General features: G+C 49.3%; 2 protein-coding genes across 4 annotated transcripts in view; one reads left to right on the forward strand and one right to left on the reverse strand.

Moving 5' to 3' along the window:
* KCTD10 (potassium channel tetramerization domain containing 10) overlaps positions 1–18,301 on the forward strand; it is a 28,379-nt gene extending 10,078 nt beyond the window's left edge. The window contains exons 3-7 of one of the 2 annotated variants that reach the window (XM_082700121.1): positions 5,766–5,935; positions 8,901–8,990; positions 9,308–9,360; positions 10,341–10,536; positions 15,497–18,301. In XM_082700121.1, coding sequence (XP_082556247.1) covers positions 5,766–5,935; positions 8,901–8,990; positions 9,308–9,360; positions 10,341–10,536; positions 15,497–15,721 — 734 coding nt within the window. In that variant the 3' untranslated portion in view covers positions 15,722–18,301. The remainder of the gene's footprint in view (positions 1–5,765; positions 5,936–8,900; positions 8,991–9,307; positions 9,361–10,340; positions 10,537–15,496) is intronic. The other variant, XM_082700122.1, reaches the window with a different exon arrangement.
* MYO1H (myosin IH) overlaps positions 17,951–19,105 on the reverse strand; it is a 103,199-nt gene continuing 102,044 nt past the window's right edge. For both annotated transcript variants that reach the window (XM_082700100.1, XM_082700101.1), the window contains one exon: positions 17,951–19,061. In XM_082700100.1, the coding sequence (XP_082556226.1) occupies positions 19,035–19,061 (27 nt within the window). In that variant the 3' untranslated portion in view covers positions 17,951–19,034. The remainder of the gene's footprint in view (positions 19,062–19,105) is intronic.

Genomic DNA, 19,105 nt, shown 5'->3' on the forward strand with positions numbered 1-19,105 from the left:
GCAGTTCTATCTTGCCCCCAAAGTATAGCTTTCCAGACTCCTCCCCAGAGAGGCGCGGCTCTTCCAGTAGTGGCATTTTTACCTGATGCCTTGTTACCGTGGGTAGATGTGGCACCTCTCCTAACAAGAGTTTCGGTTGCCTGTTTCATAACCCTGTTCCTTAGTACAGAGCTTCCCTTCCCACTCTCCCCTCCACAGTGGTTTCTGGTCTTGCTAACGTTTCTGGAATGAGGGAGTATGTAAACAAGATTAAAGAAGGAAATCATTAATCTTATTATCAGCACGCATTCCCCTGGAAACCAGTGGGGAAATCAGTTGTCCTATGTGGGAAAACCATCATACCTGATAGTTTCCCTGAGATCCCCATGCCTCCTGCTTAAATTAGAATGCACTCTTCCATAAAATTCTGAATACATTGAGAGCTTTCAAAATGTGATTACTAAAACAAAATCCCTCATGCCCCTGACGTGAAATGTTGGGGCCGAGGAGCAAATGGTCAAGAAAGAATTCTTGAGGCATCTTTGGTGCAAAAAAGGTGGTTTTTATTAACGCACGTGGTCAGGGACAGACTCCATGAGAAGGAAGAGCTGCACTGAGGTCCTGAGGAATGGTTGGTTATATACTTTCAAGTGGGGAGGCAGTTAGGGGTGACCTAAGTCTCAAAGGGATTTGGACGTCAGGTTTCCAGGACCTTGGGGGCTAGCTGCTATTCGGATAAGGTCATTTACTACTGTCTAGTAAACCCTTAGTCATGAGACCTTTAAGATGAATTTCCAGGGCACCTGGGTGGCTCAGTGGGTTGAGCCTCTCCCTTCCGCTCAGGTTGTGATCTCAGGGTTCTGGGATAGAGCCTGATGGGCTCTCTGCTTAGCAGGGAGCCTGCTTCCTCCTCTCTCTCTCTGCCTGCTTCTCTGCATACTTGTGATTTCTATCTGATAAATAAATAAATAAATAAATAAATAAATAAATAAATAAATTCTTTTTAAAAAGATGTATTTCAGTGGGCCTTATGTTTCGAGGATGATTGGCAACATGTATTTAGGGTGGGTAGAGGTAAACGAACTTTCCAAAGGGATTTTTGTGTGTTAAGACTTTCAGGATCCCAGAGATAGGCTATTCAGGCCTTTGCCCCCAGCAAAGTATTAATTATTGAGGCAGATGGGTACTGGGAGAAAGGTCACTATGCCTGTCTCAGGTCACCTTTTCAATGGACTGCAAGTTGTGAGGAGATTTAATTTTTTCTACATTTCTTTTGCCTTTGTTCTCCACAGCACCCCCACTCAGACAAGGAATAAAACATTACCTGGCTTAATGGGGCCTCTCTTCACCTTTTTCATTTGCCTCTCTCCCTTCAGAGGTAACCACTTGCCTGACCTTGGGCTCAGGAGGTGAATTTCTACCTCTCTAGTACAGTGACTCAGCTGGGAGCTAAAGCCCCAGGCCTGGGTTCCCCCCCAAAAACACCCCCCTCCATGCGCTGGGTGTTAGCACTTCGAGGAGCTCTGCAGGGGATTCTAATGTGCATTCAGTGGTGAAAACCACTGATGAGTATCTGTCCGGGAATTACTTTTGCTACACTGTTTCTGTCCCTAAACAATGTACTGTTGGTGTGTTTTCTCACATTATATAGATGGTGTTAACATTGTATGTAGCCTCTTTCTTAGTGTTATGGTTGTTAGATGGAGCCGTGACTAATACATAGCTCTAGTTCAGACGTTCCGTTTGGATGTACTGTAGTTTATAGATCCATATTCTGTTGAAGGTTGTTTCAGTTGCTTCTAGTGTTCACCATGTGGAATATCGCCTTTCTTCAACACTCCCTGGCATGTGTGAGTATCCCTGGGACAGAGCTTCCCAGCCTTTGCCGCGCCATAGCACACACAGAAAGTCCTATTTCTGTTTTGGTAAATGAAGAGACTGTGGACCCAGCCACCTCAGGGGCTGCAGTGTTGAGGTCTTACCCACCACTGGGGGGTCTGTCCTGGAGTTGACTCCCAGGAGGGGAATCTGGGCTAGCATCCGTGGCTGGGTTGATATTAGCTGTTGTGCTTACTTAGAAACTCCCCACCGTCCCAGTTTGTGCCAACCCTAGGCACAGACCTCTTAATTATTGCCAGTCTGCTGGTTATGATCTGATACTCAGGTTTTACTTAACATTTCCTAGTTCCTAGCTTATTGAGCAGCTTTTTTGTCATTTGTATTTTATCATTTAACTGCGTGATTGCATCTTATATACACATTTTCCTTTTTTTTTTTTCTTACTGCTTTATGAAAGTATTCTGGATCCATTTGTTTGTGGTTTTGTACATATTTTCTCCCAGTCTGACTTGTTACAGCTTTTCTCATGGTGGTTTTTTTTTTTTTTTTTTTTTTTTGGATACTGCAAAGTTTTTTTTTTCCCCCACATGTAGGTCTTTGATCTACCTCACTGGTGCTCAACCAGGAATGATTTTAACCTCCAGGGGACATTGGGCAATGTCCAGAAACCCTTCTGGTTGTCACAGTTTAGGGGTGGTAATGCTCCTGGCACCTAGTGGGTAGTGGCCAGGCGTGTTGTTAATACCCCACAAGGCAGAGGACAGTCCCTCCATGACAAAACACTATCCGGGCCAAAATCTCAGTAGTGCTGAGGCTGAGAGGCCCTGCCCTGCAGCTTCCTGGAATCTGAATTTGCAACAAGCACCTCAGGTGACTTACTAACAGGCAAGTTTGGGAACCACAGAGAGTATAAAAACCTTACAGTGCTAAGGAGAGGTCAGTGTCCCGTCCTACCCACCCCCCCAACCCCCCACACCCCCGGCCCCAACGCCATCCCACCCCTGGAGGTGGGGGCAGGGAAAGGAGAAAGGAGAAGTTCATGGCAATGCAGTTGGGGCTGGGAGTGGGGGGGTAGGAAACCTTGTCACCCAGTGCCCGGTCCTGAGAGAAGCTTTCCCCAGGATACCCTGAAAGCCATGGGGACTTTCATGAGGGCGGAATGAGCCTCCTCTGGACACTGCTGCTGCTCTCTTCTCCAGGGATGATGAAGAGATGCAGGGAGGGCTCATTGTACAAGACCTCATTTAGTGATGCCATTGTGCTACGTGTTTCCCTGTGCATTCTCATCGTACCTTTGTGCCAGCCCTGAGGGGGACCAGATTTAGGAGAGGAAGCTGGGGGACAGGGAGTTTGGTGCAATACCCATATCATCCAGCAAGTAGGTGGCACAACTGGATTTCTAACACAGGCCCTTGCCCTTGACCGCTGGGCTGGGTTCTGTCTCCCAGACCATTCCACAGCCTCTGGATCTGTGCCTGCCTATTCTGCTCTGCAGCCTTGCTGGATGGGCTGCCAGCCGCCAGGCTCCCTTGGCGGGTGCAGCCTTCTGCAATAGCAGCCGTGCTCCCCGGCAGCTGGACAGACTCCCCGCAAGCAAGGTACTGCTTGACTTCCGTTTGCTTTTCTACACACAAGGCATTCAAGCTGTTTCAAAGGGGTAGATTCCAGCTTTGAAAGCAGCTAACGTATTTTAAAATCAGAATGCTAATTGAAACCTCATGGCAAGTACAGCTGGCTCCTTTGCCCTTATTTGTCCAAAGTATGATTCCTTCACCACAAGCATTTCCTGATGGCATTCTTGAGCTGGAGCCCAGTGTCACGGTCTGCCTGTTCGTTTATGGAAACTCTGGACTGTCACTTGGATAATTATTTCAGGGGCCCCTGCTCTTTCAGAGCAGCTAAGTTGTCCATGCATCAAAGGCAGAAACATGGACAGTTTCTTCCCAGAGCTGCTGAGTTAAGTGGGTTGCCATTTCTTTAAAGACTGAGGCTCTACTCAATTCTGGTGGAAGGAGCTTTCCTGTGAGTTTCTTACTTGCTTCTTGTGGTCTCGTCCTGTCTCCCTGACTTGGGAATGTCCCTAAACCTCTCTGAGATTCTGTTGTCATCTGTGGACAGTGCAGGGGACTTAGCCTCCTTCCGAAAGAACTGTTGGGAAGATACTGTGGTCCTCCCACACCTTGTCTACTCATTGGCAGGAAATCACTTGATCCAGGGTTAGCAGAGAGGCTGCAGAATGCTGGCCTGCAGGCCCTATGCAACCTGCAGATAGTTTTTCCTTGCCCTAGAGCTCATTAATGACCTCTTGGTTTGCCACTGTTTAAAAATCAAGAGGTTTCACGGAGAAATCTGCATTTCTAGCTTCCCCTGGAGTATCATAGGGACACGCAGCCCTAGGCCCACCTTCCTGCTTGGCTGTTCTTGGCTGGAGTAAGAAGAGCCTCTCCATCTCCTGTCCCCAGGGGGCAGGGCACATGCTGTCTGGTCATCCCCCCGGGCCCAGGACCCTGTAGGCTTCTGAGCTGTATGCACTTCCATACTTCAGTGGGATGAGGTTTAGCAGTCACTGTCATGGTGATGTGATTTACCACACCTGTGAAGGCCTCTTCCTTCCTTGAAACCAGGGTTTAACTCCGGGCCACACAATTGCATTGTGTTTGCCACACTGGGAATTACTCTCTTCCCACTATAGTCAGGAAACCATAACCGTGGGGAAGTACCAAGAGCAGACCTTTAAGCAAAGGTCCAGGAGCCATGGGCTGAGGAGTTTATAGGACAGGAGTATGGAAAAGGCCTTCTTACGAAACTCTCCTAGGGATTGTTGCAAATGCCAAATAGATACAGTGCCTCTAACCCTGAGAGCATACTTGGCAGGGCTGGATTTGGGAAGGGGACCGTGGGTGGACTTGTGACTCTGGATATGAAAGGGGTATCTTTGCTGCTATTGGCTTTTGTGTCTCAGCGAGGCCTGGGGGTCTGCAGAGGACTTGGGGCAGGGTGCCATGGTATTAAGAGTGGAAGTGTGGGCCCCTTCTCCCAAACTGAGCAACAGTGGAGGAAAGTGGGCATAAAAATTACAGATTCCTGTTTAAACCTAACCACCCTGTGCCTTGGTGTCCTCTCACCTGTAATAGGGGATAAGAGACCTGGGGAAGCCCCTGCTGGCCTGGGGGAAGCGGGACTTCTCTACAACACGGCTTCTTTCCTAGAGCTTTCTGTCCTCTGTCAAGGCAGGTCTTTGTTTCGTCCCCTGGTCTTGTGCCTCCACTTCCCAGGCTTAAGCATTGTTTCTTTCTGCAAGAAACAACCCTCCCCACCCCCACCATATATTTGCATTTCTGAAGAGGAATTGTAAAAACCTGGGGATCCCTAGTGGAGCTATAGCAGGCCAGTCCCCAGATTGGAGCTGAAGGGCTTGCCTTCCTGGTCCCCACCCCCAGGAGTGTCTCATGGGTCAGCAGTTGGCACATATTTTTTTTAAGATTTTATTTATTTATTTGACAGAGATCACAAGTAGGCAGAGAGGCAGGCAGAGAGGAGGAAGCAGGCTCCCTGCTGAGCAGAGAGCCCCATGTGGGGCTTGATCCCAGGATCCTAGGAGGCTTTAACCAACTGAGCCACCCAGGCCCCCTGGCTAAGGGATTTTTGAGGATATTTTAGAAACATTCTCTGAGGCCCCAGGGGTCCTGACATCCAAGAGAGCCTATGACCAAGTGAGTCCGTGGCTGTGGTTGTCTCCAGGCAGCGGGCCTTGCAGATCATTTCAGTGCTTCCCAGACAGGTCAGCCTTTTGCTGATAGAGAGGCAGGTGGAGCTGCTGCCCTCTCCGTGGTCCTGCTCTTCCCTGGGTGGTGGAGGGAGCCCCAGAGACCCCATTTGTCTTCACCTCCCAGGAGATGAGTGCCCGTGTAACTAGCCCCCCCCCCTTTCTCCTCCTTCCACCACAGGCTGGATCCTTATTGACCGGTGTGGGAAGCACTTTGGTACGATACTCAACTACCTTCGTGACGGGGCGGTCCCCTTGCCCGAGAGCCGTCGGGAGATTGAGGAGCTGCTGGCAGAAGCCAAGTACTACCTGGTCCAGGGCCTGGTGGAAGAATGCCAGGCAGCCTTACAAGTAGGTATCACCCTTTTTCCCCATACAAGTGGGGAGGTATCAGGCCCACTTGATTTCCTCATTTTCCTTCTCCACGAAATGGGGGCAGTTCCTTCCTCACTGAGATGTGAGAGTTCACAAATAACCCAAGAGCCAAGAGCTTCTCTCTGCTTTGGTCAGTGACCCCCTAGAGGCTTTCCTGTAATGCTTAGGCCACCTAACTACCCTCTGGCTTTTAGTTGCCGTCGCGTTGGCTCATCTCCCATGAACATTGAAACCCTTCGGTATGGAGTATAAAACCTAATCCGCTTTCTGGATGCATCTCAGGACTTCTTCTCATCCCATCAGTCCTTGTTTCGAGTCTTATGTAACCTTTGCAGACTCAGACACCCCTACGTCTCAGCAGGATCATTGGGATCAAGTCTGGTGATAGCAGAATCCCTATAAAAGTAAAGTGCTGCTGGACATAGCCCGCAGCCAACAGCCATTTATTTATAAAGCAAAGTTCCAACATGGCGCGGACTCGTAAGAGTCCCTTTTGGTCTTCATGGGAATTGAATCTGTATATGGGAGGCTCTTGTCTGTGCCTCCCTCAGGCCACATGTTTGGCTGGCCCTCCACTGGAGCAGTACCTTTACTGCCTAGCTCCTTGAGGAACTGTTATTTCTGCATACCACCTCTACCCTGAAAGTCTGAAGTCATTGTAAATCTGACTGTATGCTATAGCCTTTACTTTAGTATTTTTATTTCCTTTTTGTTTGTTGAAGTAATGTATGTACATCATACTTTTCTGCTCTGTTATTCTTTTTGTGTTTGTTTGTTTAAAATTATATTTGTTTATTTGGGGGGGGTGGGTGAGGGCGAGGGAGACTCTCAGGCAGACTCCACGCGCGAGTGCAAAGCCCAACGTGGGCTCGATCTTTCATCCCTGACATGATGATCTGAGTTGAAACCAAGAGGTGGACACTACCCGACTAAGCCATCCAGGCGTCCCTCCTCTGTCAATTCTTTCAACAGTTGTTTACTTTCATACTTCTTATACTCCTGTTTGTTGACATTTCAGTTTTCAACATTATGCTCTGGTGTATAAAAAATAAAAATTTAGCTCATGCAGTACCACCAGCCCAACCACTACCAAATGTGTACACATGTTCTTTCTCTTCTTTTCCCAATATAGTGTTTACCACAGCTTTGGTTAAGTCAGTATTCAGAGTTGACATTGTGATGTCTTAATATTGTTAGCAGTTGAGTCATGAAGTATACAGTGAAAATTTTCTTCATTGTGCAGCTTTTCAGTTTGCTAGAGTTAGTGATTGTCTCATTGTTTTTGTATGCTTAGTTTTCTAAGTGCATAGCCCGAATTTATCCCCAAGTGGTCAGAAAGGGCAATCTCTTCCTGGTGTGTTCAGACACACCAGTGCATCTTTGTCTCTTCTTTGTGTTAGAAACAAGCTCTCTTGGGTTCCCATTCTGTAGTTTCCGTTAGTTTCAGACCGAGTGTCCAGGACTGACCTCCTCTCAGCTTCTGTTGCTTTTATCTTTCTGTTCTACTTTCTCAGAGGTTTTCTTTAGTTTTATCTTTTCAACCCTTCTTTTGAACTTTTCATTTCTGCTATCCTATTTTTAATTTCCAAGAGGCTTTTCATGTTCTCTGAGTGTTCTTTTTTATATAGAACACTGCTCTTATTTCATAGGATTCAGTATCTGCTCTCCTCTGTCTTGAAGTTTTCTTTCTGCTGCTCTTGTCATGACTCATTCCACTTTCCTCTTTATTTTGGTTTCAGTCTCATGTTGAAAGGCTTTCCACATATAATCTGATAATCTTTGGTCTTTTAAAATTTAAGACTAAGGTTCTGAAAAGCTGTATGTGTGTGGGTGAGCCTTGTTGTCCATTGGGCTTTAGTGGTAGATGATAAGTTAGTGGGAACCCCCAGTGTCAGAATCTGTAAGCCTTTTCCTTGAACAGATCAGATTCCTGTGGAGGAATCCTCCACTCTCTTGCCTGGTAGGGATACGCCTGACTGACTACCTTTGGGGATCTGAATAGGAGAAGGGGCTGGTTGCTGGGCCCACCTCCCCACCCCCCATTTATAGTGTGTGGACCATTCACTGAATTCCCCTCTTTTCAGAAGCGCAGCTCAGTCCTGTCATCATCTGTACAAACCACTCTAGGAAAGCAGACCTTTCTTCTGCCAGGGAAAGGGGATCCATGTGGCAGGGTCAGCTCTCAGTGGTACTCCTGCCGACTGGCTAGCAGCCCTCTGCCCTTGCCCTCTGCCAACCAGCCTTCAGAACTGTTCTTTGAAAACCTCCAGGATTCTTTCCCACCTTTGGACCTATGTTGCGGCATTCTCTTTCCCCTCAGGTACCCGTCATCTTCCCGGTCTGAGATTTTTTTTTCAAAGATTTTATTTATTTATTTGACAGAGAGAGATCACAAGTAGACAGAGAGGCAGGCAGAGAGAGAGAGAGAAGCAGGCTCCCTGCTGAGTAGAGAGCCCGATGTGGGACTTGATCCCAGGACCCCGAGATCATGACCTGAGCCGAAGGCAGCGGCTCAACCCACTGAGCCACCCAGGCACCCCCCGGTCTGAGATTTTTGATGTCTTTGTCTGTAGACCTCATTTCTCCCATTTTTTTTTCTCCTTATAGGCCCAGACTTTTTAAATTCTTCTATAGTTGTTACAGTGGGGTGCGTCGATCCAGTCATATTTCATCTGCCATGTTTAGAGTTTATTTGTAAGTGACTCCCTTGGCTGGGGAAGTGTATCATCGTTGTTAGGGTTTACTGAGTGCCCCGGCCAAAGAACCTGACTCTTGGCCCTCCCTTCCCCAAAATCACTGGTGGTAAGAGTCGTCCTTTCTTCCCAGTGCTGGCGGCCCCATCTTCCCTCGTCAGAACTCTGTCTTTGCCTGGCAGGCCAGCTTAAATAACACGATGCTGGCCGATGCAGGCCTCCTAGACTGAAAGCATATTTTGTTCCAGCAGAACAAAGATACTTACGAGCCTTTCTGCAAAGTTCCTGTCATCACCTCATCCAAGGAAGAGCAGAAACTTATAGCGACTTCAAATAAGGTATGTTGGAGGCATCCCTATGGCCTTTCTTTCACTACCCAAATGATGAATAAGGTTTGAAATAGAAACCTGTCTCAGTGCCCGAGCAAGGCCTGAGCAGGGGTAAAGAATGGAACCGCAGTTCATCTTGTCTTGACCTCCAGCCCCCAACCGTGGGTCCCGCAGTCTCCCTCTGCACCCCCGCCCACCCCCTCCCACAGTCTGCCAGCTATGCCCGGCCGCCCCCTTGATGTGGTGGCAGGGCCCAGCCCTGTGGGAAACCCACAGCACCTCCACCCCAAGTAACTCTTCCCTTTCTTTTTCATAACCACGCTCAGCCAGCCGTGAAGCTACTCTACAACCGAAGTAACAACAAATACTCATATACCAGGTAAGGTGCGGCGGGACGGGCCACCGTGTTTGCTGCGAGAGCCTCGCTCACACGGGCCAGGCCTGGCCCCCCTGTTCTCCTGTAGGGAGGACGGCCCTCCCCTGCTCAAGGATGCCCAGGGACACAGGTGATAGATATGAGATTGAATTCACACTACCATGAAGGGTGCCCTTTTAAAGTATACAATTCAGTGGGTTTTAGGGTATTTACAGAGTTGTTCAGCCATTATCACGTGCCTCCTTGGTGAGCATTTTCATCCCCTTCAAAGAAACCCATCAGCAGTCATTCTTCGTTCCCCTCCAGCGCCTGCTCCCTTGCCCCTGACTGGCTTCCTTCACTTAGCATCATGTTGTCAGGGTTCATCCTCGTTGGGGCATGTGTGTTAATACCTCGTCTCCTCTTAGGGTTGAGTCAGACCCCAGGGTGTGGCTCTTCTCTGCCTCTGTTGATCTGTTCGTCAGTGGAGGCATAGTCAGGATTTCCGCCTGGGAGCCATTGCTATGAACATCCATATGCGCATTTATTTACAGTAAAAATGAAGGCTTTTATTTCTCTTGGGGGTACCTAGGAGTGGAATTGCTGGGTGCATTGGTAACTCTAGGTTTAGACATTAGACCTGCCCAGCTGTTTGCCCAAAGCAGCTGCACCATTTTACATTCCCACCAGCAATATATACAGGTTTCTAGAATGTTTTCTGGCTCAGGACCATGTGGTTTCAGCTGTAGGCGGTTTAATGAGGTTCCTCAAGACCCAAGAATGGACCCAAGATGAAAAGTCTCCCTTGGGCATTTGCATTCTCTTAGTCCTGGGGCTCGCAGGGCTCCCTCCATGCTCTGACCTGGTGCCTGTGCCCACAGGCCCCGAGTCACTCCCAGTTCTCCCCCGGCCACAGCACAGTGGCTGTCCCAGCCTGGGGTGTGGAGACACTCACCTGCAGTCAGGACCAGCCGGCGCTCACCTGCTCAAATGCTCTTTTGCAGCAATTCTGACGACAATATGTTGAAAAACATTGAGCTCTTTGATAAGCTCTCTCTGCGCTTTAATGGAAGGGTCCTGTTCATAAAGGACGTCATTGGGGACGAAATCTGCTGCTGGTCCTTTTACGGGCAGGGCCGCAAGATTGCCGAGGTCTGCTGCACCTCCATCGTCTACGCCACTGAGAAGAAGCAGACCAAGGTAAGACCTCAGGGCACGGGCTCTGGGTGGCTAGTCTGCAGTGTGTCCTGGAACCGTTCCCCTTCCCCTGGAGCGAAACAAACGTAAAGACGGACAGGCTTTAAAAAAGCTTTCCTTAGGGGCACCTGGGTGGCTCAGTGGGTTAAAGCCTCTTCCTTCGGCTCAGGTCATGATCCCAGGGTCCTGGGATCGAGCCCTGCAACGGGCTCTCTGCTCAGCAGGGAGCCTGCCCCCCCCTCTGCCTGCCCTCTGCCTACTTGTGATCTCTGTCTGTCAAATAAATAAAATCTTTAAAAAAAAAAAAAAAAATGCTTTCTTTGAAACCTGATTGCTCACTGTGAAAATACTCATCATCTTCAGGACCCCAGAGACAGTCACGTGTAGGTCTTGGAGAAACAAAATGGCGTTTTCCTTTTTGACCGTTATCAAACAGGGATAGTCGTACTGCATGCACCTCACTATCTTTGCCATAAATGCTGATTCAGAGCAGTGCCTGGCTGGCTCTGTCAGTGGAGTGTGCACCTCCTGACCTCTGGGTTGCGAGTTCTAGTCCCATGGTGGGTGTAGAGGTAACTTAAAAATAAAACCTTAAAGGAAAAAAAATTGGGGCATCTAGGAGACTCAGTTGTTAAGCATCTGCCTTTGGCTTAGGTCCTGATCCCACGGTCCTGGGATTGAGCCCTGCTTCGGGCTCCCTGCTCTGTGAGAAGCCTGTGTCTCCCTCTCCCACTCCCCCTGCTTCTGTTCCCTCTCTTGCTGTGTCTCTGTCAAATAAATAAGTAAAATTAAAAAAAAAAGTGTTGATTCAGATGTATCCTCATACCATTGTTACCGCACCACCTGCATTATCTCCTGTCAGTGATGGGACCCAGCCTGTGTTGTTCCTCACCCTCCACATATCACCCTTTCCCACCAGGATGGTGCCATCCCATCTCAATCATCAGAGGAATCATTCTGCCTTTAAGAGCTTGACCTTGGCTTTCTAGTCATGACCTACAGCTTAACTGTCATCTCTCTGCCCTCCTCTGACCCACTGACCTAGAGTGGTCCTCCACCCTCACGGGCCTGCTGGGCATTCCTTAGCTCCCAGGCTTGTTGACTTCCTTCTGAGCACACGACTTCCTGACAGATCTGGACTCTGGATGTACTTCTGTATCATCTTCTTCAAACCAACAGGCTTGACCTCTATCACTGTGCCATTCTGCGAAGCTAGATCATACCCCAAGGTGCTGTTGGAGATCGGATCTGCTCTTAATGGAACTTCACTCCCTTCAGGTCTTCTGCTGGCTTGACCTTCTTAGGCCATGCAACTGGGTTTTCTTCCTTTTTTTAGAAAAAATCCGTATGATACACTGTCACTTCCTCTGAACCTTACTGAGGGAACTCTGATGACCTGGGATATGTGAAGGGTCTGCTGGGTGGGTTTTCATGCCCAGATCTGTAGACCACTGGTCAGCCTTCTATCATCACTGTGGCTCTAGGAGCACACAGTTGTCTGGAGTTCTAGAACTGGCCTCAGAAGAAAAGGCAAATGAGCAAAAATGAGACCACAAAGTAGAAACCAGAGTCCTGAACATTTTTTTAAAAAGACTTTTAAAACATTTTATCATTGGTATTTAGAATATATTCCAAAAGATATATATTGTTTTAAAAGAGCCAAGAAGGGAAAAACTGTAAGGTTCCTTTTTCTTTCAAAGGTCACGGGGAGACAAGAATCGCTTGCTTCCCTTTACCACATTAGCAAGATGCACATCTCTGTTCTGTGAACTTTTGGGGGGTTGCAAATTCCACCTGTAACTAGCTTCTCCGTCTTGTCAGTTTAGTTTTATATACATGGGTTGCCTTTGTCCTTGGATATTAACAGGATAATTGTCTTATTGATTAAACTTTGAAATACTGGTTTTACATTTTCAAGTTTAACTGGAGCAAAGGATTCAGAGACCACGAAGTTGATCCCAACCATTTGTAGATGAGCCCCCCTCCCCCCAGGTCCCAGAGCAAGCCTGTGCTTGTGTTTTTGAAACTGGTGAGAGGCAGGGCCCAGGGTGGCAGGCCAGGGCCACTAGCCACGGCTCCCTTTGTTCTGGGCTGCTTCTTGCTCTGGGGGAAGCATGTGACTGGCTTTTCAAGGGGGTGCATGTCAGGGGATGGCTGCCCTCACTGGAGCAAGTGGCTTCTTCTGGCTCACAGGAGCCGACACCGGTGTTCTGTTGTGTCAGGTAACTGGGCAGATGTTCCTGTTAGGGTTTTTTTGTTATCGCTTTCTTGCTACAGCATTCCAGGTACTCTGCTAATTCTGTTAATCATTTAGCTGTCTTCTGTCAGTTAAGCTGGACAGGTTATGGCTTGCCGAAACTAAGGCTTAAGTAGATACGTAGTACACGTGTTGTCTATTTGGTCCTTGATTCTGACTCACCAGGGACTCAGTGATTATAGAGCACAGAACCACGGCCTTTACTGGTCTGATTTTCTGTTTCTCTTCGGATTGTATCACTTCTGTTGCTCTGTCTTCAGGTCCCTGGACTCTCCTGTCATCTCCACGGAGCTGTTGAACCCTGCCAGTGAATTGGGGTTTTTTGTTTTTTTGTTGCTCTTGGTTACAGTTTTCAGCTGGACAGTTTTCATTTCTTTCTTCAATGTTATGTCTCCTTGCTGAGACTTCCTGTGTTTGCATTTGCTTTAAAAAAGTTGGCCCTGGGGCGCCTGGGTGGCTCAGTGGGTTAGGCCGCTGCCTTCGGCTCAGGTCGTGATCTCAGGGTCCTGGGATCGAGTCCCGCATCGGGCTCTCTGCTCAGCAGGGAGCCTGCTTCCTCCTCTCTCTCTCTGCCTGCCTCTCTGCCTACTTGTGGTCTCTCTCTGTCAAATAAATAAAAAAGTTGGCCCTTCCTTATCGTGACTTTTATTTTTTTTTTTATAATAGCTGCTTTCAAGTCTCTGTTCCATGATTCCAACATCTCGTATTATCTTGAACTTGGCATCGGTATCTGCTGATAATGTTTTATGTTTTCCCTCAGGAGTTGAGATTTTTCTGGTCCTTGATTATGCCAGGAACTTTGGAATTCTATCCTGGATATTCTGAATGTTATAGGGCTCTAGGTCCTGTTTAAATCCTAATGAGGATGTTGGTTTTTTTGTTTTGTTTTGTTGTAGCATGCAGCTGACCCAGCTGGGTTCAGGCCACAAGTTCCAACCAGTCATGGGTCACAGTGCCAGTGACAGCCCAGGTTTCAAAGCCTTGACATCGGGGCTGCACTGTGGGCGGGTCTGTGTCCGGGGCAGCCCTCTATCTTATGGCTTAGTTCTGCGTGGGTTGTTGAGGGACAGGTTGGCAGCTGAGCTCAAGGCCAGGAGTTCAAGAGGCTGCTGTTCCAAAGCACCCGTCCTTTGCTGTCTTTTGGTGCTTCCTGCTTCCCTGGGCCTCCCCTTTTCAGTTATCTGGCCAGAAGGCAGGCTTCAGGTCCCCGATCTGCCACGCAATACCTGTGGCTTAACCTGTGCCCGAGCCCAGCGGCCTGAAGAAGAGAGACAAAAACAGAAGGGATCCGCTCCACCCTGATGAGACCACAGCTGTCCTCATCAGAAAGGAATGTTCCCTTCAGAGTTTTGACTCCACCGAGCTCTGGCCGTTGCTGCCACAGGATTTTGGGGGAGTGGGTGTGCAAGAGAATAGAGAAAAGAAAAAAGAGTAAACCCGGGAACACTCTCTAGGTGTTGGGAGATTCCAGTGCCCCCCTGGAGTTCTCTGTGCCCATGCTCATTCTGGGGTTGCAGGCTGCACTGACCTCCCTCTGGGCAGTAAACTCTTTGCTGGGTCGGTGTTATTCCAAACCCTGGCCTTTCCCCGATCCCGTCTACCACGATTTACGACTCTCAGTCCTCAGCCACTGCACACTTGCTGTCCTGGTTTTGTGGCCTTGGTGGGAAGGACAGAGGAGAGCGTGCTGCCTCCATTTCTCTGGGAGCCTCAGAATCCTGCCATTGAAAGCAAAGTCTCTACTCTGAGTCAGGTGCCCAGGGCCTACTTGGGCAGCCTTCCTCCAGTTCCCAGTGCCTTGACCCCAAAGGCAGGTGGCAGACACAGAGCTTTACGAAGCAGGAGGGGTCATGTTCTTTTCAGCCGGTCCGTGTTCAAAAAAATGGGTGTGGAGCAGCTCCAAGGGTGCAGATCTATCGTTATTAGAAACCTGTTAGAAATGACCTAATTGGTTAATTGCATTGTTACATTGTTGGGGAAAGCCTTCCATAGCAAGGAAGACCAAGTTAGGGGAAAGCAAAAGGTGAGAGGAGTGTGTGATGGGCCACCTTTTGTGCGTTTTAAAGTGTGGGAATATGGGGCGCCTGGGTGGCTCAGTGGGTTAAGTGTCTGCCTTCTGTTCAGGTCATGATGTCAGGGTCCTGGGATCGAGCCCCGCATCGGGCTCTCTGCTCAGCAGGGAGCCTGCTTCCCTCTCTCCCCGCCTGCCTCTCTGCCTACTTGTAATCTCTCTCGCTCTGTCAAATAAATATTTTTTTAAAGATTTTATTTATTTATTTGACAGAGCGAGAGAGATTACAAGTAGGCAAGAGAGAGAGGGGGAAGCAGGTTCCCCGCTGAGCAGAGAGCCCAATGCGGGGCTCGATCCCAGGATCCTGACATCATGACCTGAGCTGAAGACAGACACTTAACCCACTGAGCCACCCAGGCACCCCAATAAATAAAATCTTTAAAAAAAAAAAAAAGCGTGGGAATATAGAGGTGTACGATCCTATATTTACATGCACTGTATCCTTTTTGTTACCTGTGTAAGCACCATGCATAAGGACTGTCTATTGAAAATAAAAGCTACCGTAAAACTAGTAACTGGTCTCAGAAGGAATCCCAGGGGCCTGAGCTGGCGACTCTGCCGGAAGTAGCAGGTGGCAGCGGCGGTGGGCAGTGTGTGATGCTAACGAACCTGACTTGCGTGTTGTGGGAATGCAGGTGGAGTTCCCAGAGGCCCGGATTTATGAGGAGACCCTCAATATTCTGTTGTACGAGGCCCAGGACGGCCGAGGACCTGACAATGCACTCCTGGAGGCCACCGGCGGGGCAGCGGGCCGCTCGCACCACCTGGATGAGGACGAAGAGCGGGAGCGGGAGCGGATCGAGCGTGTGCGGCGGATCCACATCAAGCGCCCAGACGACCGGGCCCACCTGCACCAGTGAGCTGGCCGACCGTCCCCGCCTCCTCCCTCCTCCTCCTCCTCCCTCCCCCGCCGCTCTTCACTCCGATTCCTGCGGACTCCTGGGCACCGTCCGTGTTCCCTGCAGTCCGGAGATCCGTTTCTGTAATAAGCCAGATGATTATTTTGATACTTCTCGACCGGGTGACTGTCTCTCCCCAGGTGAATGCACCCCTGTTCTCGAGCAAGCTGTGTCCCTTTCATGGGGATCTGAGAATCTTTGGAGCCAGGCTCTCAGCTCTCGGAGAAAAGTATGAATGGGTATGAAGTGGACATGAGCAATTTTGTTTGCAGTATTTATTTTGGTGGGTGCTGATTCCCTGTTTGGGCTTTGGGGCGGCATTCCATCGGGGCTCAGTCTGGCCGCTCTGAGAGGGGCCCTGCAGTTGGAAGCTCAGGTTTCCCTGAGCTCCCTGTTTCAGAACCCTCCAGGCCGGCATGCTGGCTGCATTCCCCTGCATTAGACCGGGCTGTCTCTGGGTCTCTGCTAAAAGTCCGTTCTGCCCTCAGGTTTCGCCCCTGTGGTACCGGCAGGTGATTGCAGTTTGTGGCAAAGATAGGACCGATGGGCTTCGTGCCTCTGACTGTTCGAGTGTAGCTCTCAGTTCCCAGCACTGTTGGAGGGGCAGGCCTGTCAGGACCCCACACACCTGGCTAAGGGCAGAGCTGGCCCCGGCAAAAAATGCACGGCTCTGTTCCTGGCTCCTTCCCCACCTCCTGCCCCTTCCGCTTGTCCCCCTTGTTGACCAACTCCGTCCTCAAGGGCCGCATGGCCTGGTTGTGGACGGAGCTCACATACATCCTGGGCTCCTTGGCCTTCTTCCCTGTTAAGCTGGGCTTCCTGTCTCAAGTAGAAGTCCTGCCCTTTGCTTAGAAAGGGGACATGGCCTGGCCTCTGTCCCCCGGCCTGGCATCCAGGCAGGGAGCCCGTTCACACCAGCAGTCTCGGGGCAGCTCGCCTGCGTTACATAGCCCTCCCCCAGAGATCCCCTCTGTTTCTTTGCCTCTGAGTTTTACACAGTGTGGAGTGGCCACAGCGAGAGAGTTGGAGGATGTGTAGCTCCTCTGGGGTCCAGTTAAGTGTTTATGTTCGTGTTTAAGGGACGTGTGCGACTGTAGATGGGAATGTGTTTGTGTGGAGTGCAGGGGGCCTGCGCTGGAGCCCGGTTGTCCGCATGGTGCTTATGGAGGACGGATGTTCTCGGTTACCTACCTCCCAGCCTCTGCGCCTGTGAAGGGACAGAAGTGAGTGGTGACTGATGTGGCTGGTCACGACTAGACTAGGTAGACTAGTTGAAAGGAGATGTGAACATGTGGTAGGTGATGGATGGGATTTGTCTACTCTTCAAGGGAAATGTTACTGTTTTATACCAAAGGTATTAACATGGGCAGCCTTCGACACAGTGTATTCCAAAAAACGAGTTTCTATTTTGAAATGGTTTTTACAGCTTAGGCTTTGTACATACTGCCCTTCTTGGGACAGTGGTATGCCTTTATTTTGTATTGAGCAACAAAGCCTCCAATAAAACTTTAAAACAATCTTGACTGAACCTAAAAAATCATGTATGGGGGTCGAGGCCTTTTAAACTGTTGTGTGGGGAACTTTCTATTAGGCCATTAGGGTTTTATTAAGTGCTGGGGGGTGGGGCTTAAATACTGTTTCGTAAATATTTTATATACTGTTTGAGTTTTAAACACCAACCCTGACGTTTGGGTTGAACTTTTTTAGAAAGTTGAAGTGAATGTCAGTTGTGATGTTTTATGTAGGAATGGAAAAGCCATCATATGAATTTTTAACTTTTTCTGTGAGGAGAAGTTTGTGGAACAATTGGATGCTTTTGTGCTTCTACACCGTATGAGCTGACGTTTCTGGCAGTCTTTACACTTGTCCTTAACTTTGTACTTGTAATTTTGAGTCTTTGCTTTCCTGGGATCAGAACAGGTTCCTGAAACATTCCGCGGTGAATGAGAACACCATTAGCTTGCATAGCCAGGAGCTGACAGCAAGTGTTGGCTGGTCCAAGCTCTGTTAGCAAATAAATGGATTCCACGAGGAACTGATTTTTATGCTAGCATGTGGGGCAAACAGAGGCCCATATTTATACTTAAGAACCATCTAAGTAAAACACTGGCCTGAAATTTGGTAAAGAGTTAAGTTTTATTACACCGTAAGAGCTTACAATTGAAGTAGAACAGCTTTTTCAAAGATGGCCTTGTTTGTGGTGACCGGGGGGCTGTGCCCAAGACAATCCTGGAGTAGCCTCTTGTTGCCCCCACCCTGAACCCTCAGATGAGCAGCCTGGCCGAGGTGCAGGGACCCCACACTCTGGGTAGGTGGGCTCCCCTGCCCCTCACCTAAGCAGCTGCTCGAGACCCACGTGGCAGCAGCTCAGCCCTCCTCGGCAGCTGGGCTCCTCCCAGTGTGACGGTAGCACGCCTCTGTGTCACTGACTTTCCTTTTTGTGCTATAAAAAAATGCTATAAACATTAGAAGTAGTCACTGTATGTTGTACAAGCATTTGTGGACATGTAAAATAAAAGTTACATAATGCTTCTGTTTAAATGTTTTCTGGGTCTTTTTAGAAACACCCAGCACAATCCCGGCAGTGCGGTGGGGTTCACAGCAAAGAGGGCAAGGCCTCTGTCCTCCATTCATTCTGCTTTATCACCTGAAGTTGCCAGGGAGAGCCCGGCGGGGGTCACTGTTCTGTTCGCTGAGACCCTGCTGGAAGTCTTAGGTGGAAACCAGAGTGAGTCCACTGGGGTTGCTGCCGTGTTAACACGAGGGAGGGGGGCCGGGACAGGGGAGACACAAACACACTTAAGGCCATGACATTTCTGCTATGGCTCCCCATCTGGAACCCAAAGCACCTAAGTTCCATTTAGTTAAAGCAAAATTCAAAACACGCAGCTTTATCAAATTACAAGGACTCCCTCTCAGACCATGTGTGTATATATACTCCTCCATGGTCCCTCAGGGGCAGCTTGACAAAGGTAGAGGATCTGCTGCACCCTTTAATGACACTTTCAAGTGCCCATTGAGGGAAGGACCTGGTAGGGACACTGCAACCCATCCGTGCAGGTGACCTGAGGTTGGGCCGCTGAAGAGCACCTTTCCCTTTAGTGCCCCAGGGTTGTTGAGAACTGGGAGGTGGATGGATGCCACTCAGTTCCTTCAGAGCTGCTCCTCTGCCTGGAACCTCGGGGACCTGTTTCCTTGAAGGTGTAGCTCCCTGGACAGCCTCCTGCTTCCTGGGTGCTTTCCTCAGCCGGAGCAGAGACGGCCCCGGGAGCGGTCAGGAGGACTTGGCATGGACCGACACCTCGGGAGAGCACCCACAGTTAGGTTAGAGACCCTTCACGCCCC

The sequence above is a fragment of the Mustela nivalis genome (assembly GCF_964662115.1).
Source record: "Mustela nivalis genome assembly, chromosome: 14".
Classification (NCBI taxonomy): Eukaryota; Metazoa; Chordata; class Mammalia; order Carnivora; family Mustelidae; genus Mustela; species Mustela nivalis.